Source organism: Pteronotus mesoamericanus, unplaced genomic scaffold (assembly GCF_021234165.1).
Source record: "Pteronotus mesoamericanus isolate MK-2021 breed Mesoamerican mustached bat unplaced genomic scaffold, CSHL_Meso_final contig_1210, whole genome shotgun sequence".
In the NCBI taxonomy this organism is placed as follows: Eukaryota; Metazoa; Chordata; class Mammalia; order Chiroptera; family Mormoopidae; genus Pteronotus; species Pteronotus mesoamericanus.
The window spans coordinates 849,432-872,330 of NW_026555047.1; the positions used below are offsets into that span (position 1 = coordinate 849,432).

General features: G+C 57.0%; 1 protein-coding gene across 1 annotated transcript; it reads left to right on the forward strand.

Moving 5' to 3' along the window:
* Nucleotides 1-378: 378 nt before the first annotated feature.
* REXO1 (RNA exonuclease 1 homolog) lies at nt 379-21,207 on the forward strand. Its single transcript, XM_054587224.1, has 16 exons — nt 379-651; nt 10,300-12,047; nt 13,094-13,198; nt 14,044-14,254; nt 16,087-16,241; nt 16,606-16,737; nt 16,852-16,975; nt 17,683-17,796; nt 17,932-18,069; nt 18,215-18,328; nt 18,979-19,052; nt 19,282-19,392; nt 19,969-20,084; nt 20,234-20,372; nt 20,524-20,644; nt 20,742-21,207. Exons 1-16 carry the CDS (start codon nt 495-497, stop codon nt 20,828-20,830), a joined length of 3,648 nt encoding a protein of 1,215 aa, XP_054443199.1. The 5' UTR covers nt 379-494; the 3' UTR covers nt 20,831-21,207.
* Nucleotides 21,208-22,899: the final 1,692 nt, after the last annotated feature.

Here is a 22,899-nt window from a genome sequence, read left to right on the forward strand (position 1 = left end):
AGCAGAGGGCGCTCTAGAGGAACATGCTAATAAAAGCAAATTAAACGCCAATGAGCCGTAGCTGGGTCCTGAAGGGCTTTTTTTTTTTTTTTTTTTTTGGTCGGGCGCGCCGTGGACAGCCCAGGCGCCGTAGGGGCCTTGGGCTCAAGATGGCGCCGCTGCTGCCGCGGAAGGCTGGGCGTCGGCGCCGGCGAGGTTCCCCAAGGCCTCAGGCAGGACAGCCTGCACACTCCACCCCACCTCTCGCAGCTTCCTGTCCCGGCCCACGGACCTGCGACCCGCCTCGATCCGGCGAGATCAGGCGTTTCTAATCGGGCACGCTGTGGACAGCCGCTCCCCGGGGCCTGGTGGCCGGCGTCCCGGGGGCCTCTTGGGGCCTTGGAGCAAGATGGCGGCGTCGGGGTCTGTGAGGCGCGGGCGGCGGCGACCGCGGTGCCCGTAAGGGACCGGGGGCCTGGGAGGCTCCCGGCCGGGACCTCGCCGCGGGACGGACCATGCTACGCTCCACAGGCTTCTTCCGGGCCATCGACTGCCCTTATTGGTCTGGGGCTCCCGGGGGTCCTTGCCGGCGGCCCTACTGCCACTTCCGGCACCGCGGGGCCCGGGGCCCGGGCGCGCCCGGTGGCGGCGGAGCGGCGTCCCCCGCAGCAGGTAATGCCCGCCCGCTCGCCCGCCTCGGGCTAGGCTCCTCGACTCGGTCCTGGACTCCACCACCGGCGCTTCCCCGACTCTCGTTCTCGGCCCAGCGCCTCCCCACACTGTCGTGGGCAACACCCCTCCAGCCGGGATCCGGACTACCCACCTTGGGGCCCGGGTCAAGTCGCGGGACCTCTGTGAGCCTCCTTTTCAACGAGTGTAAAGTGTTAAGAACAGGAGGACATGCCCTCCGAGGTGTATGGCGAAGGTGGAGTGAGAGAACGCAGGCAGAGAGCGGGGCTCAGGAAGCGAGCGCTGCTGACACTGGTTGGCAGGCCCAGGACGACTCCTGCCCTAATTCGCGTCTGAGCTCCTGGGAAGGGTGGACCATTCCCGCCGTTTCCCCGGACCTCAAATGCTTATGGCAGCCCTTGTTTATTTTCGCTCTACTTCCCTGGCTGCACCTTACTTAGCAGCACCTACTGTGTTTCAAGTCGAGTGTCAGACTTACTTGACAGGGACGGGAGTGAAATAAGCTTCCAAGGAATGCCTTGCTTTGGGTCGAGCAGAGAACGTTAACGGACCTGCTTCTTTTTACACATCATGATGGTGATTGTCAGTGTCACGGCAGAGTTTGATGACAGCTGCGAGGAATCTGGCAGGGATTCTTGTAGGAGGTTTGAGATTTGAGCTGAGATGTTATTAACTTCTGGTCATAGGTTGTTTCTTTTTTTTGTTGAGGTGACTTCAGTTTTTTAAGCATTACCTCTATGTCCCTCCCTGGAAGCTGTGCATCCAGGTGTGGCTCCAGGCCCCCAGGGAGCCTCCAGGGATCCAGGGCTACCAGGCTTCTGGGATTGAAGCTTAAGGCCTCCCAGAGGAGCCTTCACTACTGCACAGGATGGGTGGTTCTACTGTTCTGAATTTTCTGTAAAGATGAGATTATAGTAAAGGTTCTCTGGGTTGACAAAGCAGTCCTTTTTGTAAATGTCACCAGTGCAGAGTTCATTTCTAATATTAGCTATATTACTGGTAAAAAGAACCTGGGTTTCTGTTTGTGGTTCAGCCCCACACAGCCCCCTCCATTCAAATCAGTTGTTTTTCAGGACTCAGAGTAATGTTCATTTAAAAAACATTAGAGAGCACCAAAAAGCCAAAAGAAAAATGTTTTGTGTGAGTCCTCCATCTGCCGGCTTGTTCTCCTTCCTCCCAGTTTTAAAAACAAAAGGCGTTGTGTCTTTTCACCAAAGTTGTGATGCTGCCACACTGATTAAGTTGGATTTTGTTTTCCGAGGCCCCACAGTCCCCAGTGAGGCAAGAGGCCATCCCTGGCCTGTGGTTCCCACAGAGAGTGGCCCCTCTAGATGGCCTGGGAGCTGTAAAAACCTGCTTCTCGCCCAGATCCAGGCTTGGGTATTTTAGGATTCTTTGATTAACATTGGTCAGCAGAGCAGTGAGTCTCTGGGTCCAGGCCTTGACAGGTGGCCCACAGCCTGGGGTCAGGCTGGCTGGAAGTGGGTGGTGAGTGGGTGGGGTACATGGAGGGGCTAGGGAAGGTGGCTGCACTGAGAGAGAAATGGATGTGTCATGCAGAGTGTGCATTTTAGCTGTGCAGCAATTTCTCACCTACATGAACCTGTCTCCTTCCCAGGGGACACTGGGCAATGTTTGGGCACATCTGTGGTTGTCAACCACTGGCAGTGCTGCTGGGATTGAATGGGTAGAGGCCAGTGATGCTGCCCAACACCCCACAGTGCCCAGGATGGCCCCTTTCCCTACGCCCGCAGATTTACCAGACCCAAATGTCAGTGGTACTCATGTGATCAGTGTCCCAGCACTGGCCTGCTATGTATTTGGGAATGAGATGAGCAAGTTCTCTGAGGCCTGTGGGAATGACAGACCCTGCAAACACTACCACCCTTAGTTCCTCAGGCCCAGAGGCTAGGGTTGCAGCCGCCCAAAAAACCTGGGTGGGGGCCCTGGCTGAGTGGCTCAGATAGTTGGAGCGTCGTCCTGAAATGCCAAGGTTGTGGGTTTGATCCCCAGTCCGGGTGCACATACAAGAATTCATCAATGAATGCATAAATAAGTGGAACAACAAGTTGATGTTTCTCCTTTTCTGTCTCTTAAAAAAACAACAACAAGGAAAATAAAAAAAAACCCTAGATGGGGTTCTTTTTTCCCCAGGGGCTCCAATAGAAGAGGTGGGGTACCCATCAGATTTTCAGCCCCTGTGATGGAGTGGAGCCCCGAGGTAAGGTATTTTACCTTAGCTTTCTATTGTGTAAAGAGCAAGCACAGGAGGGGGCAACCTGGCCTCCCACTGGTCAGTGTTATTTGCTTCAGTTATCTCTTCTGCAGACTAGGTCTCAACAAACAGTGCTGCCTCCTCTCCTCAGTCTGGTGCTGCTGAGCTGCAGAAACCCTTCTTCCTTCTTTTCTGTTCTCCTCCACCCCCATCCCCCACCCCCAGAATCTTCTTTATGAAATAATTTCCAGCACATGGTTTGTAAGCTGAGCAGTGGGTGCCTAGGAGTTGGGTTTGTTATTCTTTGAGCTGCATATGTGCAACAGGTGGAGTCTGGCTGGTGTGATCAGATTCACGAGAGAGTGGAACACAGAAGGAAATGAAAAGTGCAGAGGGAGAGGCTGGTCGGCCAGTCCGGGCAGACTGGGACTGAGATTCAAAGAGGTGTCTCCTGACCACCATCCTCCTCCTCCTTGATGGCCAGGTCCTTGTGAGTCCCTGCAGGGTTAGCCTGTGCTGTTTGAGGGATCAGGGACATGTTCTGGCAGTTTTGGGGCAATCAGTTCTGTGGCTTCTTCTGGGCACTGGGTTTTCTGGAGGCGGCTATGTGGAATGCTTGTTGGCAGAGACAAGTGGGTGGCAGGGAAGATTGAAGGCCAGTAAGCATTCATGGGAGAACTGTCCTCCTGCTTGCTGCTTTAGTTTGCTGGAGGAGAAGAGGAAGGAAGCTGATGGGGGCCCCGTCATCTGGGTACTTGGAGGGGTGGGTCTTGGCCCTTTCACAAATTATGGCCTTGGCCTGGACCCACATGTGCAGGTACACCCAGGCCTTCGTGTCATATGTAAAATCAGGAGCTGGCCCTGAGGCCCTCCAAAAGGGCTCTTCCAGGTTTGTGTGAATTCAGTACATATCCGTGGACCAGGCAAGAGGGCTCTGGGAGCAAAGGAGGAGTGTCCAGTATCACAGATATGGGCTGGGGTCCAGAGGGAGAACATTTGGCACATGAGGTTGTAGGGAAGTGGGGCGAGTGTCCTCATGCATGTGGTTACTGATCTGGGCTTTGAAGGATGAGTAGGAGTTTTACCTGGTGTTGGAAGCAGGTTAGGAGGATTCTGGGCAGGGAGACAGTGCACTGAAAGGCCTGGGATGTTCTCATGCTCTGTGGTTTGGAAAGGCATAGGAGGGGGAAGGAGAGGCCGTTCCCTAGCATCACTGCCACCCCCAGCAGTTCTGGCAGGAGTCCCTGTTGTCACACTGACTTGCAACTTGTCCTTTTCTAGCACAGGCCCTGGGAGTGCCCCTGCAATACAGCTAGTCTGCGCCAAAGACGGGAGATTGGGGCACTCAGAGCCAGTTAGTTAACTTTGCTCTGTGGCTGCTGGGAGCTGTCTGTCCTGAAGGGACTATCTCTTCTGATCACCACAGAGGCCTGCGTCTTTGGGAGTGAACGTGCTCCAGGCATTGAGAGGCCCATGGCTCTTGGTCAGTACTTCATTCACTTACTCACCTTTCACTCATTCATCCCACAGACCTTTGCAGGCATAGGTACTGGTCAGCTCAGGTGCAGAGAGGAGCCAGAGGGTTAGTGTGTTGAGCTGCTGGACAGAGAAGGCAGGGCCCGGAAGGTGGCGGTGAGGGCATGTCCAGAGGGCACTGGAGCACATTCACTCCAGGCACATCCTGGTGATGCTTATCCCTGTGTGTCCTAGAGGCCAGATCCATCCCCACCTACTTGACAGTCACATATCTCAGTCACTTGTATGGAGAGACCAGTATCCCCTCCTCTGGGAGTGTGGCCCAGAAGGCCCTCCCAGAGCAGGGGCCTGGGCACCGTTTTAGGAGCCAGCCCTCCATCACCCCCTCCCCAGCACCTGCCTGCAGAGTGAAATAATAAAAGCCAGTGTGCTCATGTGTAACCCCTGTGTGTGGACTCTTTCTTAGGGGATGTAGCTGGCTCCCCCTCGCCTTGGCCCCACATCCTGGGACTGCCTGTAGGAACGCAGCCCTTCGTCTCCCCTGGCTGTGGTGTACCTTCGCCTGACTTCACTTGGAACATCTGAAGGTGCTTCGAGTTGCTAGGTCTCTGTGCTGGGTGTGGGGCGCTCCCAGGAACCTGTGTGGTGGAAGAGGTGACCTCAGAGTTGCCCATTGGAAAGAAAATCCACATGTTTGGGGAGTCGGAGATACACTGGGGCCAGAAAGAGTGGGAGCACTCTATTTTGAAGCTTTTTTATTGGACCCATAGCCTGTGAGGATGGACAGGTATGGAGAGAAGGTTGCCTTTCACCCCACTCCCCAGAGTACCTGTCTTTACCCTTGCAGCCCGCCCCTCTGGTTCTTTCCCTCAGTTTTTATACTGTCCTGTATATTTCTGCATATTTTGAAGTTTAGCCTGTTTGGGTTATGATCCAGGCTGCTCAGCTTCAGGCAGTAGGAGTTTCAAGGGCAGCCTGCCCCAGAATCTAGATTTGGGAGCAGGGTGGTCTGAGAGCCAGTGTAATTACTAATTCCAGGGTGGCTCTAGGGGCAGAGAGTGAATTGGCTTGGCTGTAGCCCCAGGTCTGGCTGGGCCCCTCTTTTCCCTGGAGCTGGCTGTGTGGTGCTCAGCTGCGCTGAGGCCCTGACCTTGCACTATTTGCAACGTACGGCTAGAGCTGAGGGAAAGCTCTGGGAGGCGCTAGGGGAGGCTGTTGGGGTCTGAGCCTCAAAGCAGTATCCTAGGTCCTCCATTGCTGTCACCAGCCCCAGAGGCAGGTGTGGACCCTGCCAGGTGGGGAGGAGGACCCTAGACCTGCTCCTTCAGAGGCAGCTGGCCTCAGCAGGGGCATGTTTCAAATGCCGCTGCCCCCCTGCCCCCAGGCATGTACACCTGGGAACACATTCCTGGTGGTGTACATGTTCCCTCCCCAAGTGTTGGGGCTATCCTGGGCAATGTGGGGCTCTCTCCTTTGGTTCAAAGTAAGTGAGTGGCCAGGTGCCTTCACCACTAGGCTTCAGGCTCCTGGCCTGTTCAGTGAGGCATCCCAGTGTCCAGGAGTAGGGGTAGGCGAGGCACCCAAGAGCAGAGAGGCTGGGCCTAGGTGGAACGAGTGGTAGCCAGACCTGGGGGGTTACTCTGCCTTCCATTGAGGGTAGGCTTTGGGGGTGCTGTCTGCCAGATTCCACTTCCCAGAAAAGCCCCAAGTATGGGGAGCCCTCTGACCCTGAGCCCTTAGCCTCCCCTCCATGCTTGTTCCACCACTGCAGCCTTAAGGAATGTCCTTGGTCTCCTGGCTCCACCTCAAGGCCTCTGCCACCTAGGGTGGGTCTAGTCCTTGTGTCCCTACTCATCTCCTGTGCAGCAGGGACTGTGTCTCTTCCTGGTGTCCCCAGTGATCAGCAGGCGATGACTGCCATCTGGGTTGGAGGAGTCCCTGCTGAAGTCTTACCAGGTGTGAAGCTGAGGAATCTCTGTGCAGTCCCGCACTTATGTTCATTCCTTGGGCAGACTGGCGAGAAAAGAGGCATGGGGGGCGGTCAGGCCTTTAGAAGTCCTCAAGTGGGGTCTTTACACTCAATGTCTTATCATTGATTCCATGTGCAGCAGTTAGGGAAGGGTGCCTGTGGTTTCCGGAACAGAGGGTGTGGTGGGAACAGGGGGGACAGGGAGGAGCAGAGGTTGGGACAGGGCCAGAATGATGAAGGGTTGTTTGTTTTGTTTTTAAATTTTATTTTAGAAAGGGGAAGGGAGAGAGGAAGATAGGGAGAGAGATGTATCGATTGGTTGCATCTCAGCACCCTGACTGGGGGACCTGACCTGCAACCCAGGCATGTGCCCTGACCCGGAATCGAACCAGTGACCCTTCAGTGTGCAGGACAACGCCCAACCAACTGAGCCACATTAGCCAGGAATGGGGAAGGGTTTTTTTTTTGGCAGAGGAAAGATCTGGAGAGGTTAGAGGTGGCTGCCGACTGAGGAATGCCTATACCTGTTTTGTTTGTGGGTCAGCCTTTTGGGGTTTGGTGGTCTTCCCCCAGCTCATGCCCTCTCCTGTACAGGTTTTCCATCCAATACCCCATGGCCCCAGAAGCTGGGGAAAGAGGCCTGGTCTGTGCTCCGCTAGACCTATCCCAGGAACTGATGATCAGAGAGTCTGAGGGGGAATGAGGTTACTGGGGGAGCCGCTCTTTCTTTCAGCCAGGGCAGGTCCTGGTGGACGTGTGGTACTGAATGCATAGAGCCAAGCACAAATGACCAGGGGAAGGTGAGCCATGGAGGCTGGAAGAAGCCTCTCCATCTTTCCTCCTCCCTGACCCGGTGAGGGGCCTTCCCAAGGGACATCCCTCAAATGACCACCAGGCAGGCCCTTCACCTCATGGGTGACCTTGGAGCTGGGAAGCAACAGCAGGCCCCTCCCTCACCGTGGAGTAGGGGGCAGGAACCAGGCCTGGGAGTGTGACTTCTCAAATAGTGTAACACCCTTTTCTGGGCCTTTGAGGGGCTCTGCCAGCCATCCCAAAACTGCTTCCTTTTCCAAAAAAGGGCCCAATCTTGTTTACTAGGGTGTGCTTACTGGTGTGAACCCTCAAAGGAGCACTATTCTCTTCCATCCAAATTAATCCCCAATAATTGAAGGACTCCTTCCCCCTCAGATAACCTCGGGGTGGCTTGGGGTGCCTGCCTCGGGCTGAGCTCTAGGCCTCAGAGCTACAGCAAAACTGGTAGCTGTGTGCTGGAAGCTCCCAGACCTGTCTAGAGCCCCTCAGGCTGATAGCTTTGTGGTACCAGTGGGGAAACTGAAGCCCCAGAGGGGCAGGATCAGAACCTTGGTACAGGCCCTTCTTGACCAGTTTCCTTTGCTCTTCGGTGCAGCGGGTAGGGCAGGGAGGCAGCCTTCACTTGGGATTGAAAACGTCCCACCTTGACAGAGTTCCTATGTGCTCGGATCAAGGAGCTGTATCCTTTCAGAGTGAATGGCTCAGACCCTCAGGTATACCGCCCTTCCCACCTGACAAACTAGTTCATGGGCTGCCTGAAAACTGGACGGGGGTAGAGCAGGTGGAACGGCCCTTAGGAAGCCCTTCCTGCCAATACAGGCTTCCATTGAGTAAGCCGGAGCTCTGCTTCTGGTCCACCAGAGCACGGAGGCCAGTTGGCCTCAGGAACTTTGTAGGGCCCCTGCTCTTCTCCCTCCCAGGGCGCAGTGCCTCCTCCACCTGGCTTCCAAAGCACAGGCTCCTTGGGGAAAACCTTTTTGGTTCAAATGTAAAGTGGCTGAAAATCCCCAGGCTCTGCGCTCTGACCTCCTGACCTTGGAGAAGGACGGAGGCCTCCATGCTGATTTGCCTGTGACCCTTTGTGGGCTTTGCAAGGGTCCTGACCCTCATCCATTGCTCCTACCAACCTGTCCGGGGGGAGGGCCTTCCCACTAGGTTGGCCCTTGCTCCCATTTCCCACAAGGAGGGCAGGGTAGGGCAGGAGCCATCTGAACTGAAGAAGGGAGTTAGGGAGTGTGGGCTGGGCTGGACTGGAGACTCCCCCTTCCCCCCACCACCAGAGATCAGGGCAACCTGACAGATCCCTCTGTGGACTTGCCTAGTAAATGACCCCAGCTTGTGGCTGGTGGCCTGGGCCTGGGCCCCTCCACTCTACTAGCAGCCAGGGCTTGGGGGAGGGACGGGGCATTGGCTCCTACCTGTTCATGCAGGTGGGTGATGAGCTGGGATGGGTCTGCCATTGGTGCCTAGGGACTCATCCTGGGTCAGGGTGGACTGGGAGGGTGGCCACAATCATGCTGCGGGGGCCTTTAGCTTTCCCTCACAATGGTCCCTTCGCTTTGTCCCTCACTGGGGGCACAGGGGCTATGAGTCTTGACCCAGGGTCCTCACACTCCAGCATCTTCAGCTGTAATATGGAGGGCATGAAGTGGCTGCTCCCAGTGTGGACTCCCCAAAAGGAGAGCCCCTGGAATTTGTTTTGGTGCTGGCACCCAGCCTTGTGTCATTTTACCTCCTATCTCCTACCCCTAGCCCTGGCTTGTCCTCTGTGGTCTGAAGCATAGATACATGCTTCTTGTCTCCTTTCCAAATATGATTTCAAAAATAGGATCCAAGTTAAAAGCCAGACTGCACATCTACAAGGAACTTCTCCCTCCCTCCCCGAAGGCAGCCCAGGCCCAGCCACTGTCCCCTGAAAAGCCTGTCACCTGTGGGCAGCCAGCCAAGTGGGCTTCTCCCTAAATGAGGTTGCATGAGTTTCCTGGGGCTGCCATGGCAAGTCACCACACCCTGGGGACCTTGCAACAGCACAGATTGATTCTCTGACAGTCCTGTAGGCCGCTTTTCAACACTCGGCCTCACAGGCTGAGTCTAGGTATGGGCAGGATTGGCTCTTGGAGGCTCTGGGAGAATCAGCTGTCATTCTTCAACCACAGGGCATCAACTCTACTGGTGTTTCCTTTAGAGATGTTGCAGAATTACATCCGATAGAAGTTCTAGTGATGAACACTTTAAGCTCTAGAATATTTATGGTAGATTGGTATATTTGAGTATGTTCATTATTCCTTTCTTAAAAACGTCATGCTTTATTTGTTCACATTTCATTGAAGATGTCTGCACCTGTGTCCATAAGAGAGTCCTTGAGGTTCATGCCAACACTGGTGGCCCTGGGGCTATGCTGACCTCTAGCACGTGGTTTTTCCTTTTCACACCCATGGGACCACCCCACAGATTGCCCTCTGCCTTTTATTTTCTGTTAAAAGTGTGTGGGTGTCCTTTGTCCACAGTGCTACTTGGTGGTGGATGCTTTAGTGGTTTCCATTTTCTTGGTTGTACAGACCCAACCCAGCAGATTCTCCTGCAGGTGGATGTGTGGAGCAGAGCTCCACACACCTCAGACCCTGCTTGGCGGGCTTTGTCTATTCCTCTTCCACCCGCAGACCTGAACTGGGGAGCTCTGAACACACTCCCATTCCACCTTGTCGAGCATCTCTGTGCCCTTCAGCCTGCCTGGGTATCAGGCCTCCTGTGGCATCTTCCCAACTCTCTAATACAGGAAGCACTATGGAGTGGCTTTGGTGTAGGCATGCCCAGCAGGAAACCCACCACCATCCCACCCTGGCATCTGGATCTTAGGGTCTTACCTGTCAAGTCTCTACCCCTTCCAGTTATCCTAGGGGCCATGCCAGTCTCTTGATCTTGTGGCTGTCTCTGGGGCCAAGGTTCTAAACCCCTCACCCCATCTATAACCCTCTGTGGATCCCTGCATGGAAGAGCCCTTTGGAATCCTTGCTGTGCAGGCCAAGCCTTGGGGGCCTGCTCCTGCTAGATTGTGGAAGGCCAGTTCTCTGGTTCAAGGCAGTGGCTGGTTGCTGGCTCGTGTGGCCACTACTTCACAGGCCCGCTCACCGCTGTTTCCTCCCTCTTACTGTTCCAGGGCTTGGTTATGATCCGTACAACCCTGAGCTGCCCAAGCTCCCGGCACAGAGGGAGAATGGTGTCCTGGGCAGAGGGGATGAGCCCCATTCAGACATCCTGGAGCTGGAGCTGGTCAACCAGGCCATTGAGGCCGTGCGCTCTGAGGTGGAGATAGAGCAGCGGCGGTACCAGGAGCTCCTGGAGACAGCCCGTGAACATGTCTCTGCTGAGGTTCCTGCCCTGGCGCCACACGGCCCTACCACCAGCCTGGACGAGGATACCTTTCCACTGTCCTTTGATTATAATCCCGGTGGCCGAGGCCTGTTAAGCCCCAATGCCAGCTACCAACCCACCCCACTGGCCACCCCTGCTGATATGGGCAGCAAGTACTTGCTGGCCTCTCTGGACCCAGCTCAGGGCCATGGTGGAGGGGGCAGTGGTGCCTTGGAGTACATCCCCAAGGCCATGAGTCAGCCCCGGCGGTACAGCCGCCCAGTCTCCAGCAGCAAGTACGTGGTAGATGATTCCAAGCCATCCACTGACCTGGAGTATGACCCACTGTCCAATTTCTCTGCTCGGCTGCTCAGCAGAGCCAGCTCCAAGGATGACCGGGCCCCTAAGCGGCCCCGGGGCTCCCGTGGCAGCAGTGAGCCCTATACACCCGCACTAAAGAAGCCCTGTGACCCCTTCGGTGGCTGTGATGCCAGGTTCTCTGATTCAGATGATGATGCTGCTGCAGCCCTAGGGGACAGGACTGCCACTGTGAGCCCCCTGAGGGCCCAGACAGGAGCTGAGAGCAAGGGTCCCTGCAAGCCGGGCTCCAGGGAGGGCCAGGAGCCTGAGGAGGGTGGCCTTCGGGAGACCAAGGAGATGGCTGTGCAGTACGATGTGGGGGACCTCAGGCAGCCTCCCAAGGGCGTCGGCGGGGCATGCCCAGCCAAGACTGCTTCCCCTCCAGCCAGGGCCTCGCAAGAGTGCAGCGGCCCCAAGAAGGGAAAGCCCAAGAAGAAGAAAAGTGGGATGCTGCCAGCCCCTGGCCCCAGGGACAGTACCCGGAAAACAGACAGGGGTAAAGACGGAGAGCACAGGAGGCCGGCCGTGAAGCCAAGTGCAAACAAGAGGAGCTCACAAGCTGGCAGTGTCCAGCGCAAGGCAGAGCGGCCCCAAGGGACCAAGAAAAAGCCATCTCTGGCAACCTCAACGGCCAGCTCAGGGAAAGGCCAGAATGACCAGCTGCAGCCACAGCCGAGCCCCAGCCCCGCTCATGGGGATGCTCCCCAGCTGCTGGACAAGATGGGAGAGAAGACCTCACATGGGAAGCTGGTAGAGCGGAAGGCCCACTCACTGGATGAGGGCACCTCCCAGACCGCCCCCAAGCTGCAGAGGCGGACCCTGAGCCATGCAGACCTCTTTGGGGATGAGAGTGAGGATGAGGACCCAGGGCCCATGGCACCTGGACTATGTCCCCCTGCCCTCCCCTGCCTCAGCTCCAGCTCAGACTCTGACTCAGACTCTAGCCTGGGCCTCTCAGCCATGCGGGGGCCGCACAAGCGCCTCAAGGCCTCCCCACACCCCTCGCCTTGCCCGGCTGCCGCCTCCTCCTCTTCCTCCTCCTCCACCTCCTCCTCGGGGGCAGGCACAGATGTGGACTACTCTGCCCTGGAGAAGGAGGTCGACTTTGATTCTGACCCCATGGAGGAGTGCTTGCGCATTTTCAACGAATCCACCTGTGTCAAGACAGAGGACAGGGGCCGGTTGGCCCGGCAGGTGAGAGTCTGGGTTGGGTCCAGGAAGGCTACTGGGTGCTCTGTCCCCAAAGTCTCCCTGTGACTGGAGTCTCAGTGTCAAGATGGAGATAACCTCTTGTCCAAAATTCAGAAATCCTTGGTGGCTGCTTGCTGGCCCCCTGCACCCTGTCCAGAAAAAGAACCCTGGCTTATGGCCCACTGGCGGAGTTCTGGCCTACCTGATGGGGCTCCTTTCGCAGCTTCTAAGTGTCAGGCAAAGGGGTATTGGGTACTCTCAACAGCAACCCCGTCTTAGAGTTCCTCTCCCCCTTCCCCTTCCCTCCTCCTTTTAGTCCTCCAGTCCCTCCCACTTCTTCCACCACTTTCTCTCTCCTCCCCTCTACCTCTTGTCTCCCTCTTCCCTGGCCCCTTCTTTCCCCTCTCTTCTTTCTTCATAGCCCTCTCCCCTCCCTCCCTCCCTCCCCTGGCCTTTCTCCCAAACCTTTGCTGTCCCAGTCTGTCTGTGGCTCCTTTTCCCCATATCTCCATATCAGCCACCAGAGGGAGCTTGCTTTAAACAGTAGGGCATGGCAGTCCCTGCACAGAAACCTCAGAAACCTGTATTATTCTGTGCAGGGTCTCAGAGTCTGACCCCGGGCTCCTTGTTAGCACTGTCCTGTTCACAGCCCTTTGAGGCGTTGTCATCTGATTTCATCCCACATTTCTGAGCCTCGCCCTGGGCAAGCTGGGCAGGCAGGTAGGCAGGTGGGTAGATGAGGGAGGGGAGCAGGAGGCACTTGATCAACGAAGAGCTGGGCGCATCTGCAGAACTCTTCCCCAATGAGGCATGGAAAGTGGGCTCAGGACTGGGCTAGTACCCAGGGTCCTTGGCTGGGGGACACTGAGTCTGTTTCCTTACCTGTAAGGTAGGGCTGGGAATGCCACTGGGGGTGGAGGTGAGGACCTGCATGTCATATAGAGCCACCCTTCCCACCCTACTCCCATCCTTGATTCCCAGGCTGACTGTAGGTGTGGGCGGTGAGGCCAGGGGAGGGAGCCTTACTGAGGGATGAATGTGTGTTCTAGCCCCCCAAAGAAGAGAAGGTGGAGAACAAGGAACAGTTGGGTCTGACCACTCTGTTCCCCGGGCAAAAGAGGAGGATCTCTCATCTCTCCAAGCAAGGCAAGGAGGTAAGGCTCTGCTTTGGGATTGTGGGTGGAGGCTGGCAGGAGGGAAAGGATCTCCTGGCTGCAGAACAAGGTTGATGGGTTCCTTTGTCAGATGTGGTCCGGCACTCCCTGTGTCCTGGCAGAGAAGTGCCTGGGGCCCCCAACCAGTCTGAGTTATGTTCCGTGCTTGGGGGAGCAGGTCCCAGAGCAGGGAGAGTGCGATGCAGGTGAGTCCTCCCCCAGGGTCACACTGCCCAGTCTCTGCCTTGCTCCGAGCTGCGCTGTGTGATCTTGGGCAACTGGCCAGATGTCTCTGAGCCTTGGCTTCCTCCTCTGTGGCCCAGAGAAAGGAGTGGTTGTCAGATCACTGTGGGATGGTTAGTAATCTTGGCACAGGGAGGGCTGGGCAGAGGATGGGCCCCACGCTCTGCACTCGGAGCTCCCTCCTGTTGATTCAGTCCTGAGGGAGGCCTGGGATTCTGGAAGCCAGTCCAGAGAAGATTAGATGAAGTGGGACTGGATCAGCATGCCAGTCTAATCAGGGACAGGGATTTCTGCCCGCCCCATGCCTATATCAGTCTGAAGGCTTGGCTTGAGCTCTTAGATGCCAGAGGCCCGGAGAGCAGGGTCAAGCTAGCACCTGGGACAAGTGGGACGATGTGAGCTTGAGGGCCATAGTGCTGAGCTGGTTTTCACCAGGGTATCTGGGAGCTCTGAACGTGGAGCTGGGTGGATCCTGCTCAGCCCCAACCCTGGAGCCCCTGCCTCCCTACTGGTGGCTCTGCCATCAGCCTGTTGCCTCTGGTGGCCTGCTCTGTGTGCCACCCCCGCCATATAGCTGGGTCCTGGAATTTTTCATCATCCAGCCAGAGCCTGTGAGGAGAGGCCCGCTGCCCCCCACCCGGCCTCCCACTGCCCAGGAGGTGTGCTACCGGCGGGCTCAGCAGGCGCAGAGGGAGTCAGCCAGCTGGCTCCAGGCTGCCCAGCGGCCACCCGAGAAGCCATCTTCCATTCACATCGCAGTTCCTGGTGAGAAGAAGAGGATTGCCCATGTCCCCAACCCCTGCCTGGCTGCAGGTGAGTCCCGAGCAGTCTTGGGAGGTGAGGCACCCAGTGTACCTGCAACGGTAGCCTTGAGCAGGGCTTGGCCTCTGTGCTTGTCTGTAAAATGGCAGACTGTCTCGCTGACTGTGAGCAGGAGGCTAGGGCAGGACTGGTATGGTGCTCTGGGCCTCTCCTGGCCTTGGTGTTGACAGTAGGGGCTGGCTGTGGAGAGTTCGAGGGGTGTCTGTCTGCCAGACCCAAGCCTCTTCAGTGCCAGCCTCCCACCCCGCTCCAAGGCCCTGACCTAGAGGTCACCTTGTGGCCCTCCCGTTCTGTCTTTGCCTGTTCTTTGTGTCCCTACCTCCCCCGGGTCCCGGGGTATTGGAGGCCGGTGGCCTGGCAGGGATTGGTCTGAGTGTAGGCACTGGGCTCCAGATGGTGGTGGTAGGAAGGGGGAGCCGGCCTGGGGATGTAAGCCAGGGTTCCAGGCCCTAATTGAACTGAGCCCGCTTATATGGGAGAGAGCTGGGGCATGTGTTCGCCCCTCATCTGGTTCTGAAGGGTCACTTTTCCCCACTGGGCCTTGTTTGAGAGTGGAGCTGCACACTCAGTGGGAGTGTCTCTACTGAGTGGTACCTGGAGCTGAGGAAATATGCCAGGCCAGACTGCTGAAGTCACCTGGGAACCTCTTCAGATGCAGATTTGGTCTCCCCAGTGCAAGGGTCTGGCCCACTCTGGGATGTCCTTGCTGCTCGTTTAAAGACCCTTGAGTAGCCAGCTGAGTGGGTGGTCAGGTTCCACCTGGTGGTCCTGCAGGTACAGGCGTCCACAGCCCTCCCCTGGTTTTCCCTGATGTGTCCAGACCCTGATCTCTCTTGCCTCAGGGCGCCAGAGTTAGAACTTCACAGTGACAGGCATGGTTGTGGGTTTTGAGCAGTGGTTTAGCCCAAAGAAGGGAGATGGCACCCTGAGATGTGTACAGCTTCATAAACCTGCACCTTTTGCATTCAGCCTTCCTGCGGCAGCCAGCATTCCTGGCTCTCCTGAGCCTAGATGGCTCTCCTGGAGTTTTGGGAGGCCCACCCAGTGCTGCGCACTTGCACTGCAGGCAATTCTGCATCTGCATGAGTCTAAAATATCTGAAAAGTGCATAGTCCCCTCTTCTTCCTGTGGGGCCTGCAAAGCCAACCCTGGCATGGGACTCCCAGGAACCAGGGACCTGGGTCCTCCATTCCATGCCTTGGTCTCCTCATATGCTCCTGTCTCTTCATCAGGGCCAAGCCCAGGCTCAGAGCTGGTTAGAGGTCCCCCGTGCACACACACTTGGAGATGCACCTTCCCTGGCCCCAATGCCCCACCCGGAGCCCTTGGAAACAGCCCTAACCCTCACCCTCCTCCCTGGGGGTGGGAGACTGTCTGGTTTGTGACCTCACCAGAGAGAGAGGAGAACACAGAGGCAGTGCAGGCAGGCCAGCTGGGTCACAATGAGCAGGCTGGGACGTCCCAGACCCTCTGGTCCTCAGTCCAGGAACCAGGGCCTTTCCTCCCTCAGATGTCAATGCTTCGAAGTCAGGGGCCGGAACATGTGGCAGAGGCTTCCCATGCCCCTAGCCACTCGCCGGACCACCCTGCTGGCTTTCGCAGCTCCATTTTTGTGTCCCCCCTCTCGATGGACTTGCCCAAAAGCAGATAGAACCTAATGTCCTTCCACAGCCTGTGTTCCCACCCCTTGTCCTTCCCTCTGTGCTCCGAGATGCACATCCTACTGATGCTGAATGACCGCAGCTGCCTAGTGCTCTGCAGCTCAGTGATGGGCGCACTGTCTTCCTGCACTCACATCCCCTGCCCCCTGCCAACTCCCACAGGTGCCAAGAGGACCCTCGCAGCCAGCAGTAGCCAGCCTCCCAATGGCCTTGAGCTGGGCAGCCAGCCCCTGAAGACGCGCACACTGTCAGGCATGGCTTCCAAGACCACCAGCACCATCACCCCCAAGCGCGTAGCGCACAGCCCATCTTTACAGGTATTGCCCCTTCTGGTGGGAGCCAGGGCATCCCACTCATGACGCACCCAGCATTACAGGCTGGCTTTTCCCTTTTCCTGTTCCTTTGTTTTCTCTTTAATTCATTGCCTTTTACTTTTAGAGTAGTTTTGGTTCACAGAAACTTTGACTAGAGAGAGAGAGAAGACAGAGTACCATGCACCCTCCCCCTCTTGTCAACACTGGTAATGGTCATCTCTTGGTACTGGCCAGCCTATGATGGCCCCCATGGTCACTAAGACCCAGTTTCCAGCAGGCTTCCCCCTATGTAGAGGGGATTCCAAGAAGCCCATCAGAGGACCGGGCAGGGGCATGCCACCCTCCACTGTTTCTTTGTCCCCTCCAGAGTTTAAAGAAGCCCATTATTCCAAAAGAGTTTGGGGGCAAAGTCCCCACCGTCATCCGCCAACGATATCTCAACCTGTTTATTGAGGAATGTCTCAAGTTCTGCTCCTCCAACCAGGAAGCCATAGAGAAGGTGGGTGACCCTGGGAAGTGGTGGCCAGTGTCCGGGGGCTGCAGGGCAAAGACCTGCGGAGGGGCTAGGACCGTCCATCAGAATGTCCAGGAATGAATGGCATGCCATCCCTAGGCACTGAACGAGGAGAAGGTGGCCTACGATCGCAGCCCCAGCAAGAACATCTACCTGAACGTAGCTGTGAACACCCTCAAGAAGCTGCGAGGCCTGGTCCCCAGCACTGTGCCTGGTCTCAGCAGTAAGTCGGGCAGGGTGGGGGCAGCCTGGGTGTTGCATCTAGAAGATTCAGCCCCACACCTCCCACAGAGAGTGGCTGGGACCCTCCTGGCAGCCTTTCTGCCGCTCTGAGTGGTAAGATTCTCAGACAAAAGGCCGCCAGCTGTTGGGCTCTGTCTAAGCTGGCATTGGCCCCATGCCCTCAGAACAGCCTCTTCTTGCTTTTAACCACCCTCCTCCTCTGAGAACCCTCCTCCTCTGAGAGCTGGGTCTCTCCAGCAAGGGGCCGCCAGCCTGCTAATGGGGCTGCCTCTTCAAAGCTCGCCCTGCCTGCTCTGTGCATTAACCTGGGAAGACGTTTATGGTGCCTCTCGAGGGCGCATTAAGCCATCAGCAGGCGCTTCCCTGTTTGGTTCTCGGCTGGGCCCCCTCCATCCACTTCTCCTAGACGAGATGGCCATTATATCTCATGTTAAATTCTTTCCCTACAAGGGTGAAAATCCCCACCCAGGGGGAGATGGAGGGAAAACAGGCTTCCAGGCAGCCCAGGGCCTGCTGGTCCTCCATTAATGTGGGAGTCGGGCAATGGGCTCAGGGTCACCTGAGGCCGGGCCTCTCCTGACTCTGGGTGGTGATGAGGCTGTCCTGGAAACGGGGCACCAGGAAAGTGGGGGAGTATTTGGGAGGGATGAGGGATTCTGAGCCTGTTTACCCTTCTCCCCCTTCCAGAAACCAGTGGCCGGAGGGTTGTGTCCCATGAGGTGGTGCTGGGGGGCAAGTTGGCCGCCAAGACCAGCTTCTCACTCAGCCGCCCAAACAGCCCCCGTGTGGAGGATCTGAAAGGTGAGCTTGGCTCCTCCAGAGCCAAGGGCACAGTGCCCATCCCCCCCGCCCCTCCCTTCCACCCACTGCCTACTTGTTGGCGTGGCCATCCCTAACCTCACTGTGGGGCTGATCGCTTGTCCTGGCCATCCGCAGGGGCCGCCCTGTATGACCGCCTCAAGGAGTACCTGCTCACTGAGGATCAGCTCAAGGAGAACGGCTACCCCTTCCCACACCCCAAGAGGCCGGGGGGTGCTATTATCTTCACCGCTGAGGAGAAGCTGCCCAAAGACTGTGAGTGGCCTCTTGCCCCTGTGCTCCTTTTAGGGTGCGCAGGGACGGCCATCTGGTAGAGGGAACAGCAGGTTCAAACCCAGAGAGGTTCAGGCCGCGGGGGGCAGCCTGACTCCTTGCCTTTCCTCCTGTCTGCACCCCACAGCCTCCTGTAGGGTCTGCTGCCGCTGTGGCACCGAGTACCTCGTGTCACCCTCAGGCCGGTGTGTGCGCGAGGAAGAGTGTTACTACCACTGGGGGCGGCTCCGCCGGAACCGAGGTGAGACTTGAGCTTGGTGCCCCACCCTGCCCCTCCCCAACACCTTTTTAATTTTCTTTACCTTAGTTGTACTTTATGAAAAGTAATGTGAAGACTTTCTGTTACAACATTTAGACACAGGTAAAGGAAGGCCTCCTCACAACTTTGTCACCCCCACTTGCTTTTCTTCGGTACCTAAGCACTTGTTAGAAATACGTGGGTGTTTAGGAACAATGGGTTTGTCTTGTCCTGCAAGCTGCTGGTTTTGCTTAATGGCCAGTGTGGCCGGGTTCTCACCCACGGGAACGCACTGATCTCCTGGAGTGCCCATGGCTGCCTGCAGGCCCACCTTTGCGGGGCATACAGAGGGTTCTCTGGGATGCTGTGTTCCCCTTGGGCAGGCTCCAAGGGGACCCAAGGGGATCCTTGCTGACAGTGTGGGGAAGGGCTTATGCAGGGACAGGGGGCTGCACCTTTCCCAAATCCCCTCTCCCCTGTAGGGCCCGGTGTCCCCCAGGAATTGGGCTGGAATCCCTGGCCTCATGGGGCCTCCCTTCAACCCAGGGCTGGGGTCCCCTCTCTGGGAAGCCCCTGCCAGCCCAGGCAAAGTGGATGTCCGTGACCTGCAGGAGATATGAGAACACTGTCACTGACCCCTGTCTCCCTTGCAGCGGCCGGTGGTTGGGAGACTCAATACATGTGCTGCTCGGCTGCCATTGGCTCCACTGGCTGCCAGGTCGCCAAGGTAGTTCTCCTGGGCCCTGCTTGATGCTTCCTCATCCTGGGGATCTCCTACCCTGTCCTGATAGGAGCAGGTTACCCTCAGCTGTCCTTTTCCTGTCCTTTGGTTTATCTGCTTTGAAAAGGGGAGTTTAGTCTCGTCCTGTGAACTCAGCCTCGCTGACTTTTCCTGATGCCCCCTCCCCACCCTCCGAACCTCTCATCCTCACCTTCCTTTCCCTCCCCACGCTCAGCAACACGTGCAGGACGGCCGCAAGGAAAACCTTGAAGGGTTCATGAAGACCTTTGATAAAGAGCTTCCTGAAGATGCTCACCCTGGAATCTATGCCCTTGACTGTGAAATGGTGAGTCGTCTGGCTGACACTTGCAGAGGACTCATGACCCTTGTGTAGGCTGCAATGATCTTGCTATTCCATGGGGTTGTCCCAGCTCCTCTGCCTAAAGCTTTGGGCCAGTGCAGGTTTTAGGATAAAAAGAGCAGATGAAGAGCTGTGAAAAAGTTGGGTTCACCTCCCTGTGGGTCACGCTGTATCTATAGCTCTGAGGCGCATTCACAGCTTTGCTAACATCTACTCAGAAAGGGCTTTTCTCGTTACCAAGTGGATGCTCTCACCTGATTCCCAGCACATGCCACACTCTGGACACAGCCGAGTTCACTCAGGGTCCCCTCTGTGCTCAAATGCTGTGCGGGCTTCATTTGTACAATGTAGGCTTTGGGAAAGGGTGCCTGGTTCATGCCTGCTCTGACCCCTAGAGAGGCTCCAAAAGGTCTCTGGCCTGGGGCCAGCACCTTTGTTGCGGGGCTCAGGAATCAGGGGCAGCCTTGTCATGAGCACTGGGCTGGGGGTGTCTGGTCAGTGGTGCCCGGGGAGGGAGGCAGGCTGTGGGTTGTGTCTGAGCCTCATCTTCCTGGCCTGCAGTCCTACACCACATATGGCCTGGAGCTGACACGCGTCACGGTGGTGGACACTGACATGCAGGTAGTTTATGACACCTTTGTCAAGCCGGACAACGAGATTGTTGACTACAACACCAGGTGCGGCCTGACCCTGAAGGACCTGGGATCCCAGGGTGGGAACCTCGTGCCCTACCACTGTCCAGTCCCCCGATCCTGATCCAGCTTATGGTTTGGGGAACTCTGGTGCCTTCCCAGCCATCCTAAGGCCCCTGCCCTCCCTGCACCAGGTTTTCGGGGGTGACTGAGGCCGACCTTGCCGACACAAACATCTCACTCCGGGACGTCCAGGCCGTCCTCCTGAGCATGTTCAATGCCAATACCATCCTCATTGGACACAGCCTAGAGAGCGACCTGTTGGCCTTGAAGGTACCCTGGCCTCCGAGGCTCTATCCTCAGAGGGCGAGTGGAGCTGTGGGTCAGTGACCAGGCACACTGCTCTGGAATCCTTCTAAGCCCTGGGTGCCTCTAAGGCCCAGCCCTCCTGGACCCTACCCTGACTGGCTGGCTGTTCCCACAGGTCATCCACAGCACTGTAGTGGACACATCTGTGCTCTTCCCACACCGCCTGGGCCTCCCCTACAAGCGCTCCCTTCGGAATCTCATGGCTGACTACCTCAGACAGATCATCCAGGACAACGGTGAATGATGGGGCGGGTAGGGGGCAGGATTGGGGCTTGGTGGAGGCAGGGTGGGGCCCCAGGGCTGGCTCTCCCTGACCCTCTGCCTACTCCACAGTGGATGGGCACAGCTCCAGTGAGGATGCCAGTGCCTGCATGCACCTAGTGATCTGGAAGATTCGAGAAGACGCCAAGACCAAGCGGTGACCGCCGCCTGCTCACCTGCCCTCCCACTTCCTGCTTCCCAGTGTCCTGGCCTGTCCTCTAGCCCCAGGCTTCTTCCAAAACAGTGCAATAAATCTTGAGAGCTAACCCTGTCCACATCACCAAGACATGGAAATGGAGAACACAGGAGGAGCCAAGTAGCACCCAAGACCCAGCTCAAGATGTACATGGAGCCCCAGCCCCTGTGTGGCCCCTTGTGCCCTCCCTGCCTCTGCCCCAGACTGCTATCATTTGGAAGCTGCTGCTGCTGACAGTGGAGGCCGGGACCACCTGCCTGGTGCACCAGCCAGGCTCTGCTTTTGTCCCCAGCAGTGACCTTTGTAGGCTAACCACCTGCTCCACCCCGCTCACCTGCCAGTGTCCTATGGGCTGGGTGGGCCTGTCACAGGTTTGTTTGGACAGGGGTTGCCTTTTTTTTTTTTTTTTTATTTTTATATTGTTGTTATTTTTAATTTAAACCTGATGACTTGCATAGTTGTCTTCCCCCACCTGGAGGAGCAAGACCCTGGTGCTGCCTTCCCTCCTGGGGGAGAAAGGGGTTAGGGGTCGGGAGCAGTCAGCCGGCACCTCCGTAGCCATCAGGACCCAAGAGTCCAGCCTGGCCTGGGCCTGGTTGGGTGGGAACTGGCCTCCCCCAGCCGCCCCCCAAATGTCTTGACCTCTGGGAACCGAGCCAGCCCCTCTCCTAGCCCCCGGGGCCTGGCCCTCTAATGTCCTGGGGGCCCTGGTGTCTGGACACTTTCCATTGGAGCCCCGCCCTCACCGGGGAGCTGTCAAGGCCCACAGCCCTTCCCAATGCCCCAACCCCCTCCCTCACCCCCAGGCAGGGACGGAATAAATGTTTGTATGGATTTTAGATGTGATGGGGTCCCGTGGTGTTCTTGGTGCCAGGTGTGGCTCCACATACTCTGTGGAGGTCAGTGTCTCCATGGCCAGGACTTATCCCAAGGGGGGGGGGCTGGAAAACCAGCTTTGGTTTGCAGGCTGCCCCCTGGGCCCTGCTCCCTGCTCTGGGGATGCAGTGTTACCCTGCAGACGAAGGGCCCTGGGCAGTGTGGGTGATGGCTAGGGCCTGTCACTTCCAGTCCCTTGGTGGGAGCCAGCAGCCAAGTTCTGTGAGAGGTTGAGTGTCTGAGAAGCTACTATGGAAAGGACAGGGCGGCCATGGCCCACTGTGTGCCATTTGCTGATCCCTAGAAATGTGTGTGCCCAGCTCCCTGAATTCACCCCATTTGTGGTGGTTTGGCTCTTGAGGGGTGAGAGAGCCAGGGCTGTTCAGGATTCTGGTTGTTTTTTAAAGCATATGTGCCCTGACCAAAGGTTGAACTCTCAACCTAGGCACGTGCCCTGACTGGGAATCAAACCCTCAACCTTCGGGAGTATGGGATGACGCTACAACTGAGCCGCGCTGGCCAGGGCAGGAGTCTACTTTTAATTTATTCAGAGTAAAAAGGCACCAAAAATGTGGGACAGAAGATGCTGGGGGTCCTCAGGCCCTGATGCGGGAACGCAACGGTGCCGGGAGGAAGGCTGCCATGAGGAGGCCCCTGCCGCCCTGTCACTCTGGCTTTTGCTGAAGGCCAAGAGGGCAGGATCCCAGGTTGAGGATGGGGCAACCCCTCTCCTGGGGGCTTCCTGGATCGTGCCTGTTTTGGATTTCTCCAGGTCCTGGAGACTGGAGGGGGACAGGATTTGGTCCAGGCAGGCCCCTGCCACTGTCACATCCCTTTGGGGCCATTCTTGTAACCAGCTGACTTTACCCCTCCTCTTCTGTAAACAAGGGTTTTCTAAGTAGGTGCCAGTGGCTTCACAGGAACCTGTTTTCATGTGGTATCTGTTCCCCTCCTCAGCATGAATGAGGGGGAGCTGGGAGAAGAGCTCCCCAGTTCAGGAGGTATGTAAGCTTTCAGCTTGCCAAACCTGTTGGCTCTTGGAGGCCAAAACACATTTCTTGCTGCTCTGGGAGCTCCTCTCCCCGCTGTTGTTACCCCAGGGAGGAAATCAGGTCCCCTGACCCCCTCCTCACACCTGCTCCCAGCAAGATCTCTCCT